Here is a 24,683-nt window from a genome sequence, read left to right on the forward strand (position 1 = left end):
AAAGCCGGCTATGGCTAACTCGGACCGTCTCCACCAATGAGTTAATGACTGCTTCTGCAAAAGGCCTGTGATCAACGCTGTTTGCTTCAAGATGCCTGACACGGACTTCCTCATCTTTAAAAGCTTTCTCTTGTTGAGTGTACTGATGCTAAAACACAGCTCTCACCTCGAAGTGGGGAGACAGCTGACTCTGGAGCCACGTATGAGTGACAATGGCTCAGGAACACAGATTTAGATCACCCCAAATTCCATGTTCCCACCTGGTAGCAGTGGCATGAGGTTTTTAATAGTAACAGAGCAGAGAAAGTCATAAATCAAGATACTTTTCTGGCCAGGCATGGTGGTGGCCTATGCCTTTAATCCCAGGGCTCAGGAGACAGAGGCAGGCAGATCTCTGTGAATTTCAGGACAGCCAGGGCTACTCAGAAAAACCCTGTCTTGAACCCTCCACCCCCACAAAAGATGCATTTCTAAGACATTGGTGGCATTATGACATAGGCAGCTATGCTGGCTGGACTTAGGTCAACTTGACACACAAACTAGAGTTATTTGAAAGGAGGGGACCTCAGCTGAGAAAATGCCTCCATAAAATCCAGCTAAAGGTAAGCCTGTAGTATGTTTTTTAAATTAGCGATTGATGTGGGAGGGCCCAGCCCATTGTGGGTGGTGCCATCCCTGGGCTGGTGGTCCAGGGTTCTATAAGAAAGCAGGCTGAGCAAGCCATGGGGAGTAAGGCAGTAAGCAGCTCGCCTCCTGCATCTGCATCAGCCTCTGCCTCCAGGTGCCTTCCCTGTTTGAGGTCCTGTCCTGACTTCCTTCAAAGACGAACAGTGCTGTTCAGTGTAAAGCAAATAAACTCTTTCCTCCCCAACTTGCTTTTTGGTCATGGTGTTCCATCACAACAATAGAAATCCTAACCAAGACAGCAGGTGTGGTGGTTTGAATAAGAATGGCCCTGATAGGCTCCAATACTTGAATGCCTACTCATCAGGAAGTGGCACTATTTGAGAAGGACTGGGAGGTGGACTTGTTGGAGGAAGTGTGTCACTGGGGGGTGGGTTGAGGTTTCAAAAGCCCATGGTAGGACCAGGCTTATCTCTCTCTATCTGTCTCTCCCTCTGCTCTGTCTCTGTCTCTCTCTGCTTGCAAATCAGCATGTAGCTCTCAGCTCCTTCTCCAGTACCACACCTGCCTGCCACCACACTCCCCACCATGATGACAATGGACTCACCTCTGAAACTGTGAGTTTCAGAGCAAGCCCCCAATTCAATGCTTTCTTTCCTAAGAGTTTCCCTGGTCATGGTGTCTCTTCACAGCAACAGAACCATGACTTAGACTCCGGGTTGAAGCAGAATGGGACCATCTCTGCCATGGGCCCCAGATACCATCCCATAGCATTCTTAGCTTTCTTGGTTGGCAGAAACAAAGGTTTTGCCAAGTTAATATAGTCAAAAAGTTTCATCTGTTAGTATTAAGCCAGACATAGAAGTGGGCAAGGAGTGGTTACTCCAGAGACTAAAGGTAGCCAAGATAAATTGTAGTTAGACTCTGGACTTGCACCATCACTGAAGTTCAAACCAGCCAGCCTTTTGGGAGATTCAGGGAGAAGTGCAGCCTCTCCAGGAGCTATGACAACTTGCACCTGTGACTCTGGCTTGGGGAGGAGGCAGGAGGACTGAGAGTTTGAAGCCAGCCTAGGCTTACATTAAAAAAATAAAGTAAAATAAAGTGAACAGGGCAGAGGTGGTGCACACCTTTAATCCTAGCACTCAGGAGGCAGAGGCAGGAGAAACTCTGAGTTTGAGGCCAGCCTGGTCTACAGATCCAATTCCAGGACAGCCAGGGCTACACAGAGTAACCCTGTCCCAAACAAACAAACAAATAAATAAATACAATGTTTCACATTTGACCAAGCCCTCTCTGATGAGCCTGCTTTCCACCATAGCATAGGTGTCCTGAGTTCCAATCTTGTGTATTTATGTGTGGGGAGGTGGTGCCAGGGATTGAACATGCTGGATGTCACACAGCTACAGTATCAGTTCTTGTAAATTAGTGACTAGTACTGGCTGCTCACTTGAAGGGAATGAGAAACACCTAGAACATAGTAAGCATACTTCTGTGTGTACGTTGAGGCTGTGTGAGAGAGGCTGGGGGTCTGTCTGTGATCTGAGTCAGTCCTCAAGCTGGACAGCAGCACAGTGCGAGCCAGCCTTGGGCATCAGAGACAGCTCTGGATAAGAGCACTTGTTGCACACCCGTGAGTGAGGACCTGAGTTCTGACCTGGGACACCCATGTAAATGCAAGTGCCTTCAATCCCAACACTTGGGAGGGCTGGTGTGCGGAGGGCAGCAGGGCTGACACACATGAGACAGGAGCATTGTTGGGACTGTCTGGCTGCTGTCATAACCAGAAAAAAAGAGCTCAAGCTCCAGTTCAGTGAAGGATCCTGTACACTCATACATGTGTGCTCATGCACACACACACATATACAGAGGCACACACACGACATTTGCATTGCACATACACACAGCATACACATACATATAAACACACACCACACACATACACACACCACACATAGCCTACATATACATGCACACACACACGACACATGCATTGCACATACACACAGCATACACATACATATAAACACACACCACACACATACACACACCACACATAACCTACATATACATACACACACACAACACACGCAGCCCACACATATATACACACACCACATAAATAACACACACACAGGGAAATATACAATACACAACACATGCACAGCACACATACATATATATACATATATATGTATATATATACACATACATATACACATATAACACATACAGCCTATACAAACATGCATACACCACATACATAACACACAGAAATATACAATACACAACACACACACACACACACACACACACACAGACAGACACGGACACGGACACGGACACGGACACACGGACACACACACCAAGATAAATCTTCTCTTAAATTTTATAACCTCTGTTGGTTTTATTTCTCTCGAGACCACTGTTAAGTGGCTATCTGGAATAGATATCTGTCGCTGGCCTAACTGATGCCATCTTGTCCTTCTCTGGGTCTGCGCTGGCCTCTCCTGCCCTTCCTCTTGAGTCACTCTTTCCTACGGTGACCTTGGAACAGCAGAACTGATCGATGGGATTAATCAATAAGACTGATCGATAAACATCTTAAGACAAGGGACTGAAGCCACCTCCGAGTCATGGGGACCCTCACAGGATGGACCACCCCCAAAATGAGGGTGATTGTCTGCATGCAGTGGGGAGGTTAAAGACCCTGGAGCAGGAGTGACCATCTCGTGGGAACCGAGTGTCCCTCTCAATTGACAGCAGTAACGATACCCTCTTAGAACTTCCTGACAGAACCAGACAGAGGCGAAGATCCAGGAGGCCTGGTCTTGACTGGGACTGCCTCATTGTGCAGACCGCCTCCATTCTCTGAGCTCCCCAGCATCTCTCTCCTCAGCTGGGGCGCTGGGAAGGACAGCCTCACTAGTCCTTGGTCCTGCAGGGGACAGAACTTTGCCCCAAAGCTCTGATTACACTGTGTCTATTTTGTGTTAACAGGCTTAATAATTTGCTATGGGAACTAGACAGAACACCTCATTTACATTAACTAGTTTGTTTAAAAAGTTGCTATAAACAACACAGAACACCAGCCAGGTGCAGAGATGCATGGAGCAAGACGTGAACATGGGGCGTCCATTCCCTCTTTAAGTGCCCACCCTGCACTTCTATGGGTTTAGTAATCCAGAACCTCATCAAATGTCTTGTTACAGATGCTTACACAGGTTTTGTTTGTTTATTTGCTTATTTATTGGTTTCTATTTGTTTTCATGAGACAGTGTCTTGCCATGTAGTCTAGGTTGGCCTTGAACTCACTATTTAGTGCAGACTGCAAGAAACATTTATCACCCCCTTACCCCCTTGCCCTAGCTCTACAAGGCTTATATTCCCTGGGCCTCCCCTGCCTCTTTGCAGCTGCTAGCCTATCCTGTCAGGCTGTGGAGTTGGGCTTCTGACAATGGGATGAGACAACGCCATGTCAGGCATAAAAGACAGAGGCTATTTCAGCCACGTGTGCTTGCTAGTCTGGTTTACGTTTTAGCAAGGCACCCTTTTCGCAAAAAGAAATCGCCTTGCTGAGTTATTTGCTTTGCTTGTGTGTTTTCTTTGTGCAGCACGGAGGTTATCCTTTTCCAACAAGGCTAGCCTTGAACTCAGGCTCCTCCTGCCTCAGCCTCCAGCTGCTGGGATAAGAGGCTTGTGTCACCATGTGTGGTTTTGTTTCAGAGTTGTATGGTGTTTAATCTCCAGGCTTCCTCCTATTCCTCCCATGTCCCTAGGGTTGAAAGTAGTGACTCTCTAATTCTCCATCACTGGGGCCCCTTTCCGGGGCTCTAGCCCCAAGTCACCTCATTATATAAAGTCAGGTGTTTTCAACGAACTTTGTTGTAAATAAGACACTTTCATTATTCACGAACTCTCTAAAAGGAAGACATAAACACAGAGATAGAAACTGGCAAGGCATTTTTAGGCCAGGGACTTTGAAAACAAGCAGTTCTGACTCCTGTCCTTGGCCAGGGTTGGGTTACTGTGTGCCCATTTAAGACAGTTGCCACTCTAAGAAACCTGCTCCCATGGCCTGAAGAAATCAGGCTTCACCCACTGCAGCTCCCTCCCTGAGACAGTCAAGACGCTGTCTGTTGGAGCTGGAGAGATGGCTCAGCGGTTAGAGCACTGGCTGTTCTTCCAGAGGACCTGGGTTCAGTTCCCAGCACCTACATGGCAGCTCACAACTGTCTGTAACTCCTGCTCCAGGAAATCCAACACCCTCACACAGACATGCATGCAGGCAAAACACCAATGATTATAAAATAAAAATTTATGAAGCAAAACCTTCTCTTTCTCTTCAAGGCCCTGTCATGTCACTTTAATATACTGTACATCTTCTTTCCTTTAAAAATTTTATTTCTGGGAACTGGAGAGATGGCTCAGAGGTTAAGAGCACCATCTGCTCTTCCAGAGGTCCTGAGTTCAATTCCCAGCAACCACATGGTGGCTCACAACCATCCAGAATGAGATCTGGTGCCCTCTTCTGGCCTGTAAGCATACATACATACAGAACACTGTATACATAGTAAATAAATAAATAAATAAATAAATAAATAAATAAATAAATAAATAAATAAATCTTTTAAAAATTTTATTTCATTTTTCATATGTATGCATGTGGACCACCTGCTTGCAGTGCCCATTGGAGACAGAAGAGGGCATCAGATCCCCGGGAACTGGCTTATAGGGTTTGTGAACCACAATGTGAATCAATCCAGGTCCTCTAGAAAAGCAGTCAGGCATGGTGGTACACAGCTTTTGACCCAGCACTGGGGAGGCAGAGGCAGAAGAATCTCTGTGAGTCAGCAACAGAAGAGGATGCCAAGTGTCTTCTTCCATGCTTTCTGTCTGATCCTCCTGATGTAGGTTCTCATTGAATCTGGAGTTGCCGGGATTTTGGCTAGACTTGGGGAGTACCTTAGCAACATGGAACTCCTCTTGGTTTGAGCTATGCAAATACCCCTCTTAAAACTGTCATCTTTGAAATGTCTGTAAATATGGTCTGTGCAGGCAGTAAGTTTGGCATTATCAGGCGGCCTGAAGTTTCCCTTCCTTTCTCAGAAGCAAGAGCAGGTCAGGGCCTGCAACACAGGAACCACTTTCTCTCCCAAGCTTCTTTTCCCAACTCGTCACATCCCCCCATCTTTCCATCCTGCCTCACAGTCAGCCTTAGAGAATATTTAACATAAATAGGGCTTTTTTTTTTCCTCAGAAGGTTAGTTCACAATATACTGTCTACATGAGATGTAGTGAGGTATGTTTACAGCCATCATTAGGCACTTACGGCCATCAACTCATAATCTTTGTTTCCCTGTCTTTCAAAAGAAATTGGGAATCAGAAACCAGTAAAAAAAAAAAAAAAAAAAAAAAGATTTAGTTTAAGCAGAACTGAGAAAAGTTCTTAGATTCTCTCTGCTTTCCTGTGGCAGTTTCAGTCCTACAGAGAGGATGAAAACAAAAACAAGAACAAGAAATACATAATGATTTCTCTTTGCTACAAGCTCTCAGAGCTGTGTGCACCCCTTCCTGGAGGCCAGCACCTCTTCCTTTGGTGCCAGGACTTCAGCCTTTCTCTCCTGGAGTTCCTTGGGCACTTTTATCTCTTTAGAGTCTGTTGTTTTAAGTTCCTGGTTTTATATCTAGTAAGGATTATTTAAATGCAAGCAGTATAATATTGTGGGGATTAACAAGGCAACTCCAAGTAGTTAAAAAGGAGGTTTATTTTGGGGTAACTTACAGCCAGTAAAGGGGTTGGTTACAGGATCCAGGAGAGGTGAGGTGCAGTCCAGCAAGGTTCTCTGGAGAACTTGCTCAGACTACCATCCAGCATCCAGGATCATGAGGAACCAAGAGAGTAGGCACATCTGGATCTCAGATCTTAAGGGCTCCAGTCTGGGCCCCACCCCAGGGGCTGGTCATAGGTAGGCCTGGCAGTAACCACAAGCCTCACTAGGGGTAGTACTTCCAGGTCAAAGCTGGAACAGCTACCCACTATAGTATAATACTGTGACAGTCTAATATACAAGAACATTAAGAGCATAATGACAGTCCCTATACTGGACAAAGGGATCGGTCTTCTCCTAGGTATGAGGGAGAAGGTCCACATTGATTGTCAGTGTGACTGAATTTAGAATCACCTAGGAAACACACCCCTGGTAGTGTCCATCAAGATTAAGTGAGAAGAGAGGTTTCCTCTCAGTGTGTCACCTTCCAACAGGTGGCCCCATATAAAGAGAGCAAGTGTGAGAGCCAAAGTTATATTTTAAGTTTTAATTACTATGCCTAAGAGATCCATGAAACAAAAATGCCTCTGATCTGCAAGTCCCTTGCCCAAGGACAGACAGTTCCTGACATGCTGGAGGCTATTGTTTATGGGACATAACAAGCCATATATTTTCACTCCCCTAAATAAGTCTGTTTGACCTATCTGCACAGAATGTGCTTGACCACATGTGGGCAGGAGGTTCACAGGATGAAGGTATGTCAGGATGCATGCTTGGCCCTGATTGGACCTGATGGGAAATGTAATGAATTATGGGTTTTCCTTCTTAAACCCTGGCCATACTTGTTTCTTGGCCATTTCCTAGGAACCTAGGTCTGGACATGGTCAGAGCCCATCCACTTGGACAGTTTTTAATTAAAGCTTGCTTCAAATTTGGCTTTGAACTGTAGTGGTGGTCTTATTCTAGATTGGTGGGATTAACACAAATACATCTATTGCTTCTGCTGTGACCCTCAAGTTTTCTGCTGACCTCTCAGTGTAAGTAAATTTGTTGCAACAACTCTGGGTTTGGTCCCGGATTTTGGCACCAAAACGTGAGTTTTGCAACTCTGGGAAAGGTGTCCTGGCTACCTGCGAGTCAGGCAACACCTTGAGCTGCTTAGGAGCTCTGATGGCTGAACTGCAAGGAGACAGTTCAGCCCTGGAGGGCGAGCTATCCCGGACACCTCAAGCTGCTCAGAACAACAGCTCTGTCCTGAAGGTGTCCCAGACGCCTGGAGCTGTTTAGCACAGCTGTGACAGCTGGAACTGCAAAGAAGCAGCCCAGCCCTGGAAGGGAAATTTTTCTGACTTCTCGGGAGAGTCAGGCTTGGAACTGCTTCAGCAGGGAAGGGTATCTTGACTGTCTGGGAAAGTCAAGGAATACATGGTGTGATGGGAAATGGTCTCCCCGCAGGATATAGCAATCCTGCTCCTCTCCTGGAGAGCCGCTACAGCTGAGCTTTGCTCAGCCCCCACTTAAGGGGGCTTCCTAGCAGAGCTCTGCTTCTCTGGCCTAAGATGTTGCTTCTTTTGCTTCACTCTGCAACAGGGGAAACCCCTGCAGAAATGTAGCAATCTCCTCCAGCTTCCAGAGAAATGTGTTACTTTTCAGCTTTCTCTTGATCTGTCCGCTGAGGTACTCTCAGCAAACATCTGTTCAGCTCCTCCTTGCTCTACTCTTACAGTTCTCCCTTGTTTTGTCCACTGAGGGATGTCTCAGCAAGGATCTTCTCTACACTAGTGAATGAAGATCTTCATACCCAAAACTCTTTTGAGAAAGAGATTTATTTGGGAAGGAGAAGTCCAGGAGAGTAGCTGCCTCTACCAGAGTGGAGAGAACAGCCTTTTTTCTAACTGACCAAGCAGGGAGGTTTACACATGATGTCTTGGGGGTGGAGTCAACCAGGGGTTGACTTGGGGCCCAGGGTTCTACTATCCTGCTCTGTGATTGGTTGGTTTCATAAGTCAGTTGGCCAGGGACAGAGATGGCTCTGATCTGACTGAGCCAAACTGTGTTTCTTTCTGCCCTGATCTGAGTCATCTTTCCCTAGTTCTGGGCTCCAGGGTCAGGGTGGATTTCTTTAGCCAGCCCCCTTTTCCCTACACTCAGACCCTGGCTTCTTCAGACTTCCATTGTGGATCAAAGGCCAGTGAATTTCCAGGAATCTTTCAGGCCTTCAGCTCCAGAGCAGGACTGCTGAGCTATCCATCTTTGAGGACCAAGTGGCTACTAGGTTCTTAGCCTCTCCAGAGTGCAGACAGGCAGACAGCCATTGTTGGGACTACCTAGTCCATTCTAACCAACCCTCCCCACCCCTTTGAAAATGTATTTCTGGAAATTTCAAAGAAGTGCTATTTAAATTTTAGCTTTATATGTTTTCCTGCATATACATATGTGTATCACATGTGTGCTTGGAGCTCCAAGGAGTCCAAAGAGGGCATTGGATCCCCTGAAACTGAATTTACAGGCTTTTGTTCCTCCTTCCTCAGACACTGGCAAACACTGATCTGTCTATACAGTTTTTGCCATTTCCAGGAAGTCATTATACAGAGACAGAATTATTAACAGATTAGGTGACAGATTGTGGTGGTTTGAATAAGAATAGCCCCTATAGGCTCATATATTTGAATGTTTAGTCATCAGAGTGGCACTATTTGAGAAGGACTAGGGGGTGTGGTCTTGTTAGAGGAAGTATGCCTCTAGGGGTAGGATTTGAAGTTTCAAAAGCCCATGCCAGACCCAGTCTCTCACACTCTGCCTGCAGATGAGGATGGAGCTCTCAGTTAATGCTCCAGAGCCATGCATGCAACCACGCTTCCTGCCATCATCATAGCGGACTGACCTTCTGAAAGTGTAAGCGAGTCCCCAATTAAATGTTTTCCTTTGTTAGAGTTGCTGCAGTCATGGTGTCTCTTCACAGCAATAGAACGATGACTAAGACACATCTAATTGGTTTTATTTGTAATTCATGGTTTAGGGCAGTTTCCATTTTACAAAACAGAATAAGATCTCCCACTGGGCAATTTCAGCTAAAGCAGTAGTTTTTGTGGGCTGGACAGCTGGGTGATTCAGAGGACTGACTGCTCATGCAAAGGAACTGGGTTCAATTCCCGGGGACCTAATGCCCTCTTTAACCCAGGTTAGTTTTTTGTGTACTATTTCTCATTTGTATTTTCTGCCACTGTGCACATGTGAAGGTCAGAGGACAAATTGCAGATGTCAGTGTTCTACCTTGTGGGTTCTGGGATCACACTCAGGCTCGCAGGTTTGGCAGGGAGCACCTCTTAGCTCTGTACCACCTCCCTTGCATCCAGGTTGTTGTTCTACAAGGGTGAAAGCAGGCGAATCCTCTACCACTGAAATAAAGCCTCAACGTCGTTCCTCTAAGCTCTTAACTGAAAATCTGGATAATGAATTGTCAGGGCAAAAGGACCTTGCCCTCCCAGATAGTACTAGGGAAAACAGGAATGTTAACCAGGCAGGGTTGTCTTTTCAAGGGAAAAGATGTAACCTGTTTTCCACGCAGAAGACTAGGAATGGAGGTGGCTAATAGCTCTGGTAATCCCTGCGCTATCTGTAGGCTCCCCAACCAGGACAGGAGGTAGCTAACAGTCTAGATGACCTCTGCACTATCTGTTTGGCCAGAGGCTCCCCCAACCAGAGCTCGAGATGGTTAGTAACCTAAGTGGCAGCACTTTTAGAAGAGTTCTGATGTAATTATGCCTTCTTGTGCACAGGGGTTTTGTTACACCAGGAAACTTTTTTCCAAATTGTATTGTACTTAAATATGCCTAAAATAAACTGCTCAGTGTCAGACTCTACAAGTGTAAACCAACACCAGCTACTGAGCCATGCTGAACTGAATTTCCCTCTTGCCTCATGCATTTGCTACTCTGGTGGGCATGGCATTTACACAAACCCCTACAATGAATAACAGAAATGTGTGTGAGCTTGTTCAATTCGGGACTGAAAGAGGGCTCACATGGACCTAGGGAAACAGCAATTTGACCGGATTGAATCCCCCCCCCCATTCTTTCAGAGTTTTACATATGTTCTGACAAATAGGAACTTTTTGTGTTTTTTATTGTGAAGGTAGTTGGGGAGGATCATTGGGTCAGAATGAAGGATCAAGTAATTTTAGTTGTGAAGTGAGCAACTGTTGTAAACAAAGCCACGTGCACCCTGGTTACCTCCTGGCACACAATTAGCAGTAATGACCATAGAGTCCCTGCCTGTATGTAATGTTGGGCTTTGAACTGCTGGCAGGGAGCCACCACGCTGCAGAGCAGGGCAGGACTCTGGGAACATGCAGGTAGGTGTGGAGACAAATTCAAACAACACTTGCCAGGCTTCTGATCCTAGGTAAACCATGAGACACAGGTTTTTCCTCTACTTTTCATGAACTCAAATACTTCTTGACAAACAGATTTGCTACTTTGTTGTGTGGATTTTACTGCTAGGGTTGTTTTTGGTTTTTGTTACAGTTACATATATACAAACCCAAGTTGATTGAACATCTACATTATTGTACTTACATGTTGAGCCAAGTGTTACAGAAGTCTTTACCGTTCTACATTATTGTACTTATATGTTGAGCCAAGTGTTACAGAAGTCTTTACCATTTTCTTATGCTTTTAGATGGTTTTGACTGAAGTTCTAACTCGGTGGAAGGATTCTTGCCTAGCATTTGGGAAGCTCTCGGTTTAATCCCCATTGTTGAGAGTAAAAAGCTAGACAGCCTCATTGTTTGTGATCCACCGTGGCAGCCAGCTTCCAAGATGACCGGGGGTATCCATCTTTCCTGCCAGTCACTGGAACTGACCAGTGTGACAGAGTACAGAGGAATGATGAGTGTGGCTTCTGAGGCTGTTAAAGGCATCAGAGCCAACCAGCCAAATGGAAAGATGAATGTGGTAAGGAGCTGAGGCCTCAGCAGTCATGTGAATCACAAAGCATGGGGCCCACCAGGCCCAGGCAGGCCCTGGATGGCAATGCTCACTGTTCTCATCCAGGACACAGTCTGAGCCCCTCAACCAACCGTTCTCACATTCCTTATCCGCAGAAGGTATAACAGTGCTTATTGTTTTTTATTGTTATTCTTTCATTTTTTTTTCAAGACAGGGCTTCTCTGTAACTGCCTTGGCTGTCCTGGAACTCACTTTGTAGACCAGGCTGGCCTTAAACTCACAGAGACTTGCCCAATTCTGTCTCTCAAGTGCTGGGATTAAAGCATGTACCACCATGCATGGCACACTTGTTTACTGTTTTAAGCCACCAAGTTTTGGAATAGTTAATTTTTCCTCTGAACTCAGCAGATTAGATCTGTATTTGCATCTCTCTTGATGTTCAGGGACCATTCTTTGCTTCTGTTCCGATTCTTGGCTACAGTCCAGGATATTGATTTGATCTCTGGTTTCGCAGAAGTGGTATTGCATCATTACAAAACCTTCTGGGTAGAATAGACATGGCAGTGAGATGGCTGAGATGGTTCTGTATTGGTTCAGATCCAGTTTCTGGGCTGGAGACATGGCTCAGTGGTCAAGTGTATTTGGTGCTCTTACAGAAGACCTGAGTTTAGTCCCCAGAACCCACTTTGGGCAGTTCACAATTGCCTGTGACTTCAGGTCCATGGGGATCAGATACCTCTTCTGGCCTCTGAAGGCACATGCACTTACATGCAATTCACACACACACACACACACACACACACACACACACACACACACAGACACACACACACACACCACACTCCAGCTTGATGGTGCTGGTGTACACCTGCAATTCCATGACTTCAAAGGCTGATATGGGATGATCAGGTGCTTGAGGCCATCTTGACCTACATGGCAAGACACTGTTGTGGGAGCCCGTTCTTGGGTTCCTCGTGGCTTTACCCAGCAGGTCCGAATAGAGGATGATCAGGACTACGGGCCTGAGTGCAGGTGTCTGAGATGGTCTGCACTTGGCTGTGCTGGGGGAGGAGGTCTTTTGCTCCACCCCTTGGCATCTCTATAAAAACCCTGGGCCAGAGACAGTCGGGGCCCATTGGAATAGGTTCCAGGCCCACTCGAGGCTATCCTTTATTTTCTATCTGTTTATCTTAGCGATATTCTCCGCAATAAATCCTTCTATCTAATATTTCCTGCTGATTGCACTCAAGAAAACTCTGGGGAACTGTGGGGGTGGTGGGTAAATGCCCCAAAGAATGGTTCCTGAACAGGGACTAAAGAAAAAAGAAAAGAAAAGGGACTAAAGGAAAAAAGGGGAACAAAAAAGGGGGAGACTAAAGACAAATGAACAGGGACTAAAGACAAAGTAATAGGGACTAAAGATAAAGGAAAATAATAGTTTTATTAAAGAGTTTTTGGTGAAAGTGCTGTCAGCCCTGCCAGTGGAAAGGCATGCCGGTGTTATGGAAAATATATATTTTTTATATATATTTTTGGGAGGCAGGGGTTTTATCCTTGAGAGAAAATGAAAGCAGACTGGAAGGATGTCCGATGCTGCAGTGAAATTCTCTTCTGTCAAAATTTTCTATCTTCTATCCCTTTCTCAATTTCTATCTGTGAAAAATAAGTATAAGGTATAGGGTAGTAATATAGTTTAGGAAAAACTTAGAAGTGTAAGATTGTGTAGGAAAAAGTAAGGCAACTAGACAGAAAAACTCAATTTTCTCACTTTGGGAGCTATAAACGCACACTGGGGGAAAAAATCTTTCTTTGGGCTTTACGGGTAGTAAAAAAAAGCTCTTCTTTGAGCTTATGGGGAAGAAAAAAGTTTCCTATGGAAGCTTTTGACCTGGGGACAGCTGAAATGCTAAGTCCAAGCGGCAGGAGAAAGTGTTTTCTCCCTGAGGCAAAAATGGGGGTGTAAGAAGTCAAAGTTTAAAGTTGAAGTTTTGGGAAAAGTTGGTCTTTCTCCTGGGGGGGAAAAATCTTTCTCTTAAACTATAAAGCTTTTCTTAGAAAATTTGGGGGAAGTATCCCTGGTTGTGAGCCACCATGTGGTTGCTGGGAATTGAACTCAAGACCTTTGGAAGAGCAAGTGGTGCTCTTAACCTCTGAGCCATCTCTCCAGCCCATTTCTTTCTCTCTCTCTCTCTCTCTCTCTCCCTCCCTCCCTCCCTCCCTCCCTCCCTCCCTCCCTCCCTCCCTCCCTCCCTCCCTCCCTCCCTCTCTCTCTCTCTCTCTCTCTCTCTCTCTCTCTCTCTTTTCGAGACAGGGTTTCTCTGTGTAGCTTTGCGCCTTTCCTGGAACTCACTTGGTAGCCCAGGCTGGCCTTGAACTCACAGAGATCCACCTGGCTCTGCCTCCCGAGTGCTGGGATTAAATGCGTGTGCCACCACCGCCCAGCTCCATTTTTCTCTCTTAAGAAACTTAAAAACTAAAGCCTCTAACCTTCTCTCTCAGAAAGACCAGAGTAGAATCACCTGAAGATATTAGTATGGGGACCACCTGTGATTAGCTCTAAGGGAAAACAACAAACCTCTTAAGACAGCAACTCTCAGACCCGAAAAGAACTATGGGGAATGAATGATATAAGGAAAATGATATAAGGGACTGATATGGGACTGATAATATTATGGACTGATATAAGGGAAATACATTCTGGGAAAGGTAGTTTTTCTGCTAAAGATGGCGACATTGCCCTGAAACACTTTTGTCAGCATGGTAAACTTAAAATACAGCCTTTAAAAGAATAAGGAGAAAAGTTGTCTAATAGTTTAAGTATTAGTTCCAATGAAAGATTGCAAGGATATGGAACTAGGTGCTTCCCGGTTTGGGGCTAAGTTGGTAAAATGCCTTATTTACCCTAATAGCTGTGCAAAGTTTTTACAGTAGATGGATGACAAAAAGCTACCTATAAGAGCAAACAAGCCACTTTAAAATCCTTAAAACAAGGGAAAGCAGTTTATACACTGAACATTGTCTTAGATATGAAGAAACTTATGTTGAAATTAAAAAAGTTCTTTGCCTTTTGAACAAACTGCCTGCAATGAGTAATTCCTTTGAAATCTAATAAGGAGACAAGGAAACAGGCATTCAAAAAAGAAATGACTGCTTTATAGATGGGAAACAAACTTCAGAAAATCTAGCTGTCTTACAAAAGAGTTGCTTTACCTGAAAGTTCCCTATAAGAAATCAATGCTAAATATCACCGCTGCTAAAAACATCAGGAGTTAAAGCTAATGAAGTGAAAATACTAAATCCTGAAACTCAAGTGAAATGGAAAGATTCAGTTTTTGTAATTTTATCCCATTTTTAAGATATGGAAGGGTCCCGATCCTGTGTTAATATGGGGTCGAGGACATGTTTGTGTTTTTTCACAAGAGGAGAATGAAGCTCGGTGGTTACCGGAGCATCTGGTAAGGAGCGTGGAACTAAGAAAAGTCAGCTCCAATGACGTTCCTATAAAGGAAGCGGAATGAAAGTGGCTCAATTAGTGTTTCTGAGGTTTTGTCACTGGTTAATGCAAACAGTGAGGAAACAAGAGTTCAGAGCTGTGCCGCTTTTGGCTTTACTAGCTCCTTTAGAAAAATACTTTATATCACCTAATAGCTGTGCAGTATTTGGCAAAGAGCTTTACAGCAGCTAAATACGGTAATTTCACCCTCAGCGTGAAGTGAAGTTTTTCAGTAGAACAAACCAAAAATACTGCTATAATAGAAACGTTTGTCTGAATTGAAGCACTTAGGGGACTATTATGAATTTGGGTGAAGGGACAGCCTCTAGTTAAAGACCGTCTACCGCTGACAGTGCATCTCTGCCAGTTCCAGAAAGGCTGAGAGAATTCGGCAACTTTGGGGTGTGGCTTCGTCTGGAGAATGTTACAATCCCCTAGCAACAAGTATCACAACTCTATAATGACAACACTCACTAAATCCCAGTGCTTTATAACAAAGCTGACTATAAACTCTAAACTTTAGAAATGATGTACGTACTTCCTGTCTAGTTAAGAGAATCTTTCTAATAGAGATGGTGATAATAATTAAGAGTAAGAAGTAGAAAGATGAAAATAAGATATGTGAGTTTGTAAAAATTCTGTCTTGTTAGATCTGTGTTAAGAAATCTTTAGGTGTTTGCTAAGTTAGATATATGCTAATGGTAGCCTATATAAGTTTGTAAAATAGATCTATAGAGTTCCTTTAAGAATATAAGCTTGTGGCGGGGCAGTGGTGGCACATGCCTTTAATCCCAGCACTCGGGAGGCAGAGCCAGGCGGATCTCTGTGAGTTCGAGGCCAGCCTGGGCTACCAAGTGAGTTCCAGGAAAAGGCGCAACGCTACACAGAGAAACCCTGTCTCGAAACCCCCCCCCCCAAAAAAAAGAATATAAGCTTGTAAGAAGTATCTAAGGTAGTCTTAAGACATGTAGTAATAAGCTTGTAAGATGCTAGTTGTAAATGTAAGTTTAAATAAGAAATAAGATGGAATGAATATAAGTATATAAGAATTAATAAGAAATATATTTGCTAAAGTAGTTCTATAGTTTCCTTAAAGTATAAATAAGTAGATGTTAATATGTTATATGTGAGTTTGTAAAAATGTGTAAATGTTGAGTGAGTTTATGCTTAAGCACGTTATGTGAGTTTGTAAAAAAGTATAAATGTTAAGTGTGAATCTATTCTTAATGCATATGGTGAAAGAACCCGAGACACAGAAGGTTAGTGTCCCAGAAGACTGCAAAGTAGGCAGTCTGAATGGTTTCAAAAGCTCCAGAAGCCGCTAAGAAGCTAAGAATGGCGGACGCCAGAACCAGCACAAGAAGGCATTCGCAGCTGAGATCCGTGGAAAATCGACGCAACACAGAAAAACCTGAGCTAACATAAAAAACGGTGCGGTTTAGAATACTACTGTACCTAAAAAGGTCTCTGGCTTGAGAATAAAAGTTCGAGACGCTTGTTTGAACAAAAATTATTAACTGCAAAAAGTTTTGGTTGAAAAAACGTCTCCATATTTGGAAGTGAAAGCCTGATACCAGAATTTTTCTTGTTTGAACTTTTTGAACTTAAAAATGAGATAAAATTACAAAAAGATTTTGGTTATGGATTTCTCATATTTGGAAGGCTAGTACCAGAATTTATCATTTGAATTTTAAGACTTAAATGAAATAAACAATAGAGATTTCATTGCAATGGGACAGTTTTGAGTAATGACCTAGGAACGGTTTTCTGGAATTGGGTTAAAAATGGAACTGTTTAAATGAAGAAATGTATTTCTACTTAGAATCAAGATGCAGTTTTGTGTATGCATATATGCTTTATTAACTGGTGATTTATGAATTGTTTTGCGGAACTATTTATGTAAAAATGGAATTACTTATGGAACTGGTTTTGTGTTACAAATGGAACTGTTTAAACAGAAACAGTGGTGCTTGCTAATATAAAAAGTAATAAATGTAAAAGAATACGAAGTGCCCGTGCCATCTGGATTCTACGACAGATTTAGCAATGAATCTCAGATCCAAACTCCTGCTTCAGTGCCAAGAGCATCAGTTTAGACGTGGGTAGTCTGTTGACTCCAAGCGGAGGGCAGGTGGCAGGTGAGGGCAGGTTTTCTCCCTTCCTCCTCTAGCTGTGCTCAACCTGACCCCCCATTTCCTGTTCCTGGAGGTACAGTCAGTATACAAGCAACTGCATCTTTAGACACGATGGTAACAACAACAACAAAGTCAACTTTAAAATAATGATGGTGGCACACACCTTTAATTCCAGGCCTTGGGAGGCAGAGGCAGGCAAATCTCTGTGAGTTCAAGGCCAGCCTGGTCTACAGAGTTACATGAAAGCCAAGACTATATAATGATACCTTTTCTCAAACCCAAACCCTAAAACCAAAAAGATAAAAAAACAAACAAAGAAGCCAGGCAGTGGTGGTGCAAGCCTTTAATCTGAGCACTTGAGAGGCAGAAGCAAGAAGATTTCAGTGAGTTCGGGGCCAGCCTGGTCTACAAAGCGAGTTCCAGGACAGCCAGGATGTTACACAGAAAAACCCTGTCTCGAAAAACAAAACAAAAAAGCAAACAAAAACCACCATCAACATCAACATCAACATCAACAACAACACCATTGTAGACCGGCATGATGGGTCACATTTTTTCTTTGTGTAGCCTTGGCTGTCCTAGAATTCTCTCTATGGAGCAAGCTGGCCTGGAATTCACAGAGATCCACCTACCTCTGTCTCCCGATTGCTGGGATTAAAGGCGTGAACCACCACTGCCAGGCTAATAGGTCACATTTGTAATCCTAGCACTTGGGAGAGTTCAAGACCAAGTTGGACTGTGTACCCATTTTAGGCTAGTCCCAAGATGCTCAGCAGGAGTAAAATCTTTTTAAAGAGTTACTTATTTGCCTGTCTGTTCCTGCATTATGTGGTTGCAGTGCCCACAGAAGTGAGAAAAGGTGGTAAGATCCTTTGGAACTGGAGTTGCACTGCTGGGAGCTGAACTCGGTCCTCCAAGAGCAGCATGTGCACCTACTGCTGAGCCCTCTCTCTAGCAGCCCCCCCCCCAATAATAAGTCTGCGATCAATTAGAATGGCATTTGCAAGAGTTGTTGACTGAGAAAGAGCTGTAAAATGAGAGACAGAAACACGCTGTTTCCAAAAAATAGTCATGCTGTTCTTAGAAGTGCAAGTCTTTGAGCCAATTAGAAGTTGGAGGGGAGGGAAAGCATTGCTAGATTAAACATCTCCCACGAAAAGGCAACTAATCACATAAGATGCTTTTCCCAGTTCCTCGGGCGCCCGGCAATACAAGCACTCACAACTGGAGACAAACTTTTCTAAGGGCAAGGTCTCGCCAAAGACATCCAAAAGTACACAACAGCAAATTCCTCACTTGGCATCTGGTCCACCCACTCGTTTCTTATTAGTATGGTTCCAGTGAATTTGCAAATCTCAGATTTCCTAGAACCTCCTATTCCCGTGCCCAACAGGCAACAGCGTTGGGGACGAAGTCCTAATCACTTGAGTTTAGTGGGAAAGGTACACAACCAGATTGTGGTTTCTGTTCCACACCCTTCAGCACTCCTGCTCTCAGCTCCACACTTGTGTCCCCGACGCTGGAAGGTGACTGCGGCAGCACTGGTCGGGTGAGAATGACCTAACTGAACCGCAGAGCACTCTAGGGTGGTGCTCTGGCGCGGGGATCACGCTCCTCCCACAGCCAGACGCCTAGGGGCCTGGAGGCCGTTCTTTCCCAAGCCCACAAGTTCTTCGGGCTTCGGGACAGCACTCCACGATCCGGCCACGCCATAAGGGGATCTGAAGGCCACCGGCCATGAGCGTCCCGTTGCGATCCGGCCGGAGCACCTGGCGGCGGGCAGCCACCGTGGTGCTAGCCGCGGGCTGGAACCGTCCGAGTCCCGGCGCCCCTCAGTCTGCCGACGACTTCCGGCTGCTGCTTCTCGAGCGCGCCCCAAACCAGCGCTTCATGCCAGGCGCGCACGTCTTCCCGGGCGGAGTGCTGGACGCCGCCGACAGCTCGGCCGATTGGCTGCGACTGTTCGCGCCCCGGCACACACCGTCGCGCTTCGGCCTGGGCCCGGCGCCGCCTCAGCACCCCTCTTTCCCGGGGCTCGTCCACGACAACGCGCACGCCGGGGCGCTGCCCGATGATGTAGCGCTGCGCATCTGCGCTGTCCGCGAGGCCTTCGAGGAGGCTGGGGTGCTGCTGCTGAGGCCGCGGGACTCGGCGCCGGCTTCCCCGGGGCCCGGCCTGGCGCTGTCGCCTCCGCCGGGCCTGGCCGACTGGCGCTCGCGCGTGCGCAGTGACCCGCGCTGCTTCCTGCAGCTGTGCGAGCACCTGGACTGCACGCCCGACATCTGGGCTCTGAGCAACTGGGGCGGCTGGCTCACGCCGTACGGGCGTGGCACCCGCCGCTTCGACACCACCTTCCTCCTGTGCTGCCTGCGCGAGACCCCGCCGGTGGATCCCGACCTCACCGAGGTGGTGGGCTACAAGGTAGGGCCCGCGTACCCCGCGGGATGCGCTGAGCATTACCGCCGACCAAAGGCGTGACATTGCCGGAGGCTCTCACCCCATGGGGACACGGCAGAGCTCCCGTTGCCTGTTCTGAAAACTAAACAACGATTCATTCACTTCATCCCCTAATCGTTATCATTCGATTTCTGGAGCATATTACAGGATTTCAGTCCTATCAACTTTCCTCTCCCCTCTCCCTCCCTCCCTTGTTCCCACCTTCCTCCTTCTCCCTCTCTCTCCTTTTCCCGTCTTTCCTCTCCCATCCTCCCGTTTCTAACGCTTTTCTCCTCTTCTCATCCCCCCTCCCTCCCTCCTTCCCCTCCCTCACTAGCACCAGGCACAGTTAGGCTTTGGCAACTTCTTCATTTATTCAAATGTTTTAAACTTTTATTTCTTTTTTTAAAAAAGAAATAAAATGACTTATTTTAAATCGTATGTCCAAGTAGGAGTATATGCATTTGAGCGCAGGTGCCCACTGATCTGGAGTTGGAGCCACCTTGAGTGGTGATGGGAACGGAACTCAGGCCCTCTGCAAGATGGTTCCTCTACAGATCTCAGCTGAGCCATCTCCTTCGCTCCCCTTCGTCTGCTTTTTTTTTTTTTTTTTTTTTTTTTTTTTTTTTTTTTGTAACTGCAGTGGATTGCTTGCTCTACTGTAGGACGTGGATGCGCATTTACTTGTTTCAACCTTTTTTCTTCTATATTTCATTTGTATAAACTCAATTGTTGGTTTTTGGTGTGTGTGTGTGTGTGTGTGTGTGTGTGTGTGTGTGTGTGTGTGTGTGTGTGTTGGCTTTATTTTGTTTTGTTTTGAGCCAGGGTTTCTCTTTGAAACAGTTCCTGGGTATTCTGGAACTGACTCAGTAGACCAGGCTGGCCTCGAACTCAGAGATCTGCCTGCCTCTGCCTCTTGAGTGCAGAGATTAAAGGCATGCTCCACTACACCCAGGGCAATTGCTGTTTTTTAAGTTTACACTTTTCCTTTGAAATATCAGCCTTAGGTAGTATTTCTGGAAGCATCACACCTGCGCACTCCGGTTCTAGAGCATTTGACGCCCTCTTCTGGCCTCTGAGGGTATGCACGTATGTGGTGCACAGACATACTTGCTGGCAAAACACACACATAAATCTGAAATGAATTTTATTTCTTATTATGTTGATCTTTTTGTTTACATCTTTGAACTAACCAGACTGCTTAGAACAGGAGATAGAAAAGAGTCAGGCAGTGTGATAGCTTCAATTGTCACCTTGTCACAACCTAGAATCCCTCCGGGAGCCCCTGGGTACAAATGCTTACAGTGTTCCCGTGGTGTAGCACTACAGAGCATGCCTACATCTCTGGAATTACTCAGAAATTTCTTTTTCATCTCTTTTTTCCTTTGAAATACTGTTGTGGAATAATCTTTTTTTACACTGTGAAGATCTGTCACTAGGACTGGTTTATTAAAAAGCTGAATGGTCAATAGCTAGACAGAATTTCCAGGCACAGAGAATGCTGGGAAGAAGAAGGGTGGAGTCACCAGCCAGATGTGGAGGAAGCAGGAAAGTAACATGGGCCCTATGGAGTAAAGGTCATAAAACCATGAGGCAAAGTTAATTAATAGAGATGGGTCAATTTGAGTTCTAAGAGCTAGTCGGAAACGAGCCTAAGCTGTCAGCCAAGCTTCCATAGTTAATAAGTCTCCATGTGGTTATTTGGGAGCTGGCTGGAGGGACAGAAAATTCCTCCTACAAAAGACATTCCAGAGCTTGGGTGTGCTTGCTCAGACACTGGGCTTTCTCATTCTTTTTCTCTCAAGCTACTCCTCAACCCCCTTCTACCTAGTGGCCACTCAAAGCATGCTATCTCTCTTTATCCACCCCAGCTCCTTTCTGCTGGCACCTGCTGAGATTTATAGCTCATCTGCCCTTTGCTCTCTTAAACTGTAGTGCAATTGTCCTTGAGAACTTTCAGTCTTTTTAAATTAAATAAAGAAATAAAAAGCCGGGCGTGGTGGCGCACGCCTTTAATCCCAGCACTTGGGAGGCAGAGGCAGGCGGATCTTTGTGAGTTCGAGGCCAGCCTGGGCTACCAAGTGAGCTCCAGGAAAGGCGCAAAGCTACACAGAGAAACCCTGTCTCGAAAAAACCAAAAAAAAAAAAAAAAAAAAAAAAAAAAAAAAAAAGAAATAAAAGATATTATTTTATGTTTGTGTGTGAACGTTCATGGGTGTGTGTGTGTGTGTGTGTGTGTGTGTGTGTGTGTGTGTGTGGTTTGTTGTTGTTACAGACCACATTTCCCTGCATTTGACATGTCCTGAATTACATGTTAGCATTGTTTGTTTGTAAGTTGCTGACTGCTGGGTTTTCTTCTATTCTTTTAAATAGTGTTGCACTTTTCCCGGCAGGCAGTTAAGTTATTAGAGATGGACTCTGTCCTTTTAAGGTATCGTTTAAATGGTTTGGGGGTGGGTCTACAGTATATTCAGGAGCTAATTTAGCTACAGTTCCATTATGTGACCTTCTCTGGTCACTTGAGTGCCCAAGTGCTGGTTACATTTAATTAAGGCTTTCCCAGTGTTGGGAATACACTGATGGAGAGGATGGAAAAAGTCTTGGCTCCAGGTGAGCATGAAGAATTTAGTCAGGAACCTCCCAGGTCTTGCTCTTTCCTTAGAAGTAGTCATTGTCTCTGTCATATGGTTTTACCTTTTTGTGTACAAGTAAGTATGTAGTAGAGTTTCGGGGTTCAGTTCTGTGTAGACCTTCTCAGGCACACGGCTCACCCAATACTACCCAACGTGAGCCTCCCTCCCAAATTCTGATCTGTATAAGAACTAGATGCCGCTTAGGTTCCCCTGCTGTTCTGTAGTCTGGGAATGACTTTAGGCAGAAGCCCTAGACAAGTGGTAGGTCTCACTTCATTCTTATTTATTTACTTACTTACAGTCAGGCAGTTTTTGGTGTTTGGAAATAGATTTTATCAAGTTGTTATGTGGTGTGGGAGTTTAGCTCTCATGGCCGAAAGGATTTTTTTAAAATTACTTTTACTAATTATTAGCATTTTAACTAGCATTTAATAAGTATTAATATTTTTGATAAATATTATTACTTAACAGCTATGATTTGATTGTTATTAATTCTTTTTGTACTTTAACATGCATGCAGATGACCATGGAGGCCAGAAGAGGGCGTTGAATCGCCTAGAATTTGAGTTATGGGTGGTCATGAAGCTACCCAATGTGGTTCTGGGAACCCACCTCCGGTCCTCTGGAAAAGCCACAACTGCTTTTAACCACCGAGCCATCTCTCCAGCCACCAGATCTTTCTTTCTGAGACAAGACCTCACTGTGTTGCCCAGGCGGGATTTCATCTCCTAGACTCAGGCAATTTTCCTGGTCAACCTCCTGATTAAGCAGGCAGTAGGGACATGGCAATGTCCAGACCTCTGAATGTTCTCATGGTGTCTGAGAGATCTAGCAAGGCCCCCTGGATCAGTTAGTTTTCACATCAGGCAGGTCTTATATACCCACCTAGCAACCTCGGACCTGGCTGGCGGTGGAATAAACCTCACAAAGCTGCTTCCTTTGTCCCCTACAGTGGTTGTCTCCATCAGAGGCAACTGAGCGTTTCCTGTCCAAAGAAATCTGGCTGGCACCACCGCAGTTCTATGAAATGAGAAGACTTGAAACTTTCGACTCTCTCTCCGCTCTGTACAGATTTTCTTCAGATCACCCTTTAGAAATAACCGAGAAATGGCTGCCGATAGTACTTTTAACTGCTGATGGCTCCATCAATCTTCTCCCAGGTGAGTTGGGGAAGTACCAGTGCTCTGGTTAGTATTCACCTTAAGATTGTCAGACCAGCCCATATCAAAACATCAAAAGTGTTGTTATTAAGGCCAACATTAATGTTAATATTTAATAGGCTAAAGAGAGCATGAGGTAATCCAAGACTTACACTGTTTGGCTGGGATGTGACTTGGTGGAGCACTTGCCTAGCTTGCATCAAGTCCTCAGTTTTAATTCTCAGTGCTGCTGAAATAGATGATAAAATAATTATAGTTCACAACAGAAGCACTGTAGTCATCCATTATGATGTGCCCAAAGAAAATGCTTGTCTTGGGGTAGACATAAGTAGGGATATTAAAATCCAACCAAGAGGGCTAGAGAGCTGGCTAAGTCAGTAGAATGTTGGCCTTGCAGGTGTGAGGGCCTAAGTTTGGGTCCCCTGAACCGGGCCAAAGAGCCAGGCATGGTGATGCCAGGCACCTGCAATCCCGGCATTGTGATGGCGCAGGGGGAGGCAGAGCCAGGCGGAGCCTTGGAAGTTCATAGGCCAGCCTGGCCTAATTGGTGACATCCCAGGCCTTAAGAAACCCCATCTGGAACAAAGGTGGAAAGTTCTGGAGGAACAACCCCTGAGGTTGTCCTCTGGCCTCCATGAGTAATCGCCTCTGTAGTCACGCACACACACTTGGTGGAGGGAGAGACCTAACTCTAGCAGGCTGGTCCCTGACCTCTGCCTGTACACACACACACACACACACACACACACACACACACACACACACACACCTCTCCCTTTCCCCTCCTCTCTCAAATGTAATCAAAACTTGAAACAGGATGAGAAAGAGTCTGAGTGGTCGGAGGCTGTACTGCTCCTCTCTCAGAGGATCTGGGCTTGGTTCCTAGTACCCATGCCAGGCAGTACACATACATGCATATGCATACCGTGGATTAATAATACATTTAAAAATAAATTAAAAGTAGCAACAAGAAAAACACCAACTAAGCTTCAACAAGAAATACATAACAAAAAATACTGATTTATGTTGGGGTGATTTATAAAACAATGCTTTGCAGAAACAAATTTTTACTATTTTTCAGGAGATGAGCTGTATGTGAAAGACTCAGATTTCTTAGAAAAACCAATGTCTACTGACAAAAAGACTGAAGAACTCGTGAAGGAAGGCAAAGTGGTTAACCGAATGGTGATCCACAGTCTCTACCACTATGAACTCTATGTGTCTCTGCTGTCCAAGGATAAGCTCGTGTACCCTAAGAACTACGTAGTGAATAAGAGCCTGCCTGCCCACTTGTGAGGTGCTCCACTTGTGGGGATCGACTGATCGTGTCTGAAATACAAGGACTGTGCCTGTAAAGTTGTGTCTGCCCTGTTCCCTGTGTTGTGTGCGTTTGCTGCCTGTCTTCAGACTGCACAACAAGCCCCGAGGGTACAATGTATGAAGTGTTAAGGACCTGGTTACTGGATAAACGGCTTCACAATG

At 45.2% G+C, this 24,683-nt stretch overlaps 1 protein-coding gene across 1 annotated transcript; it reads left to right on the forward strand.

The window, feature by feature from the left end:
* The first annotated feature begins 16,681 nt into the window (after nt 1-16,681).
* Nucleotides 16,682-24,683, forward strand: Nudt19 (nudix hydrolase 19). Its single transcript, XM_006985013.4, has 3 exons — nt 16,682-19,393; nt 22,994-23,201; nt 24,283-24,683. Exons 1-3 carry the CDS (start codon nt 18,710-18,712, stop codon nt 24,495-24,497), a joined length of 1,107 nt encoding a protein of 368 aa, XP_006985075.1. The 5' UTR covers nt 16,682-18,709; the 3' UTR covers nt 24,498-24,683.

This window comes from Peromyscus maniculatus, chromosome 1, assembly GCF_049852395.1.
Source record: "Peromyscus maniculatus bairdii isolate BWxNUB_F1_BW_parent chromosome 1, HU_Pman_BW_mat_3.1, whole genome shotgun sequence".
Classification (NCBI taxonomy): Eukaryota; Metazoa; Chordata; class Mammalia; order Rodentia; family Cricetidae; genus Peromyscus; species Peromyscus maniculatus.

Excerpts from the sequence above, each read along its gene's own strand:
- Nudt19 (XM_006985013.4), top strand. The coding sequence starts at position 18,710 with ATGAGCGTCCCGTTGCGATCCGGCCGGAGCACCTGGCGGCGGGCAGCC. Across the intron at positions 19,394-22,993 it reads CCGAGGTGGTGGGCTACAAG|TGGTTGTCTCCATCAGAGGC; the intron begins GTAGGGCCCGCG and ends TGTCCCCTACAG. Across the intron at positions 23,202-24,282 it reads CTCCATCAATCTTCTCCCAG|GAGATGAGCTGTATGTGAAA; the intron begins GTGAGTTGGGGA and ends ACTATTTTTCAG.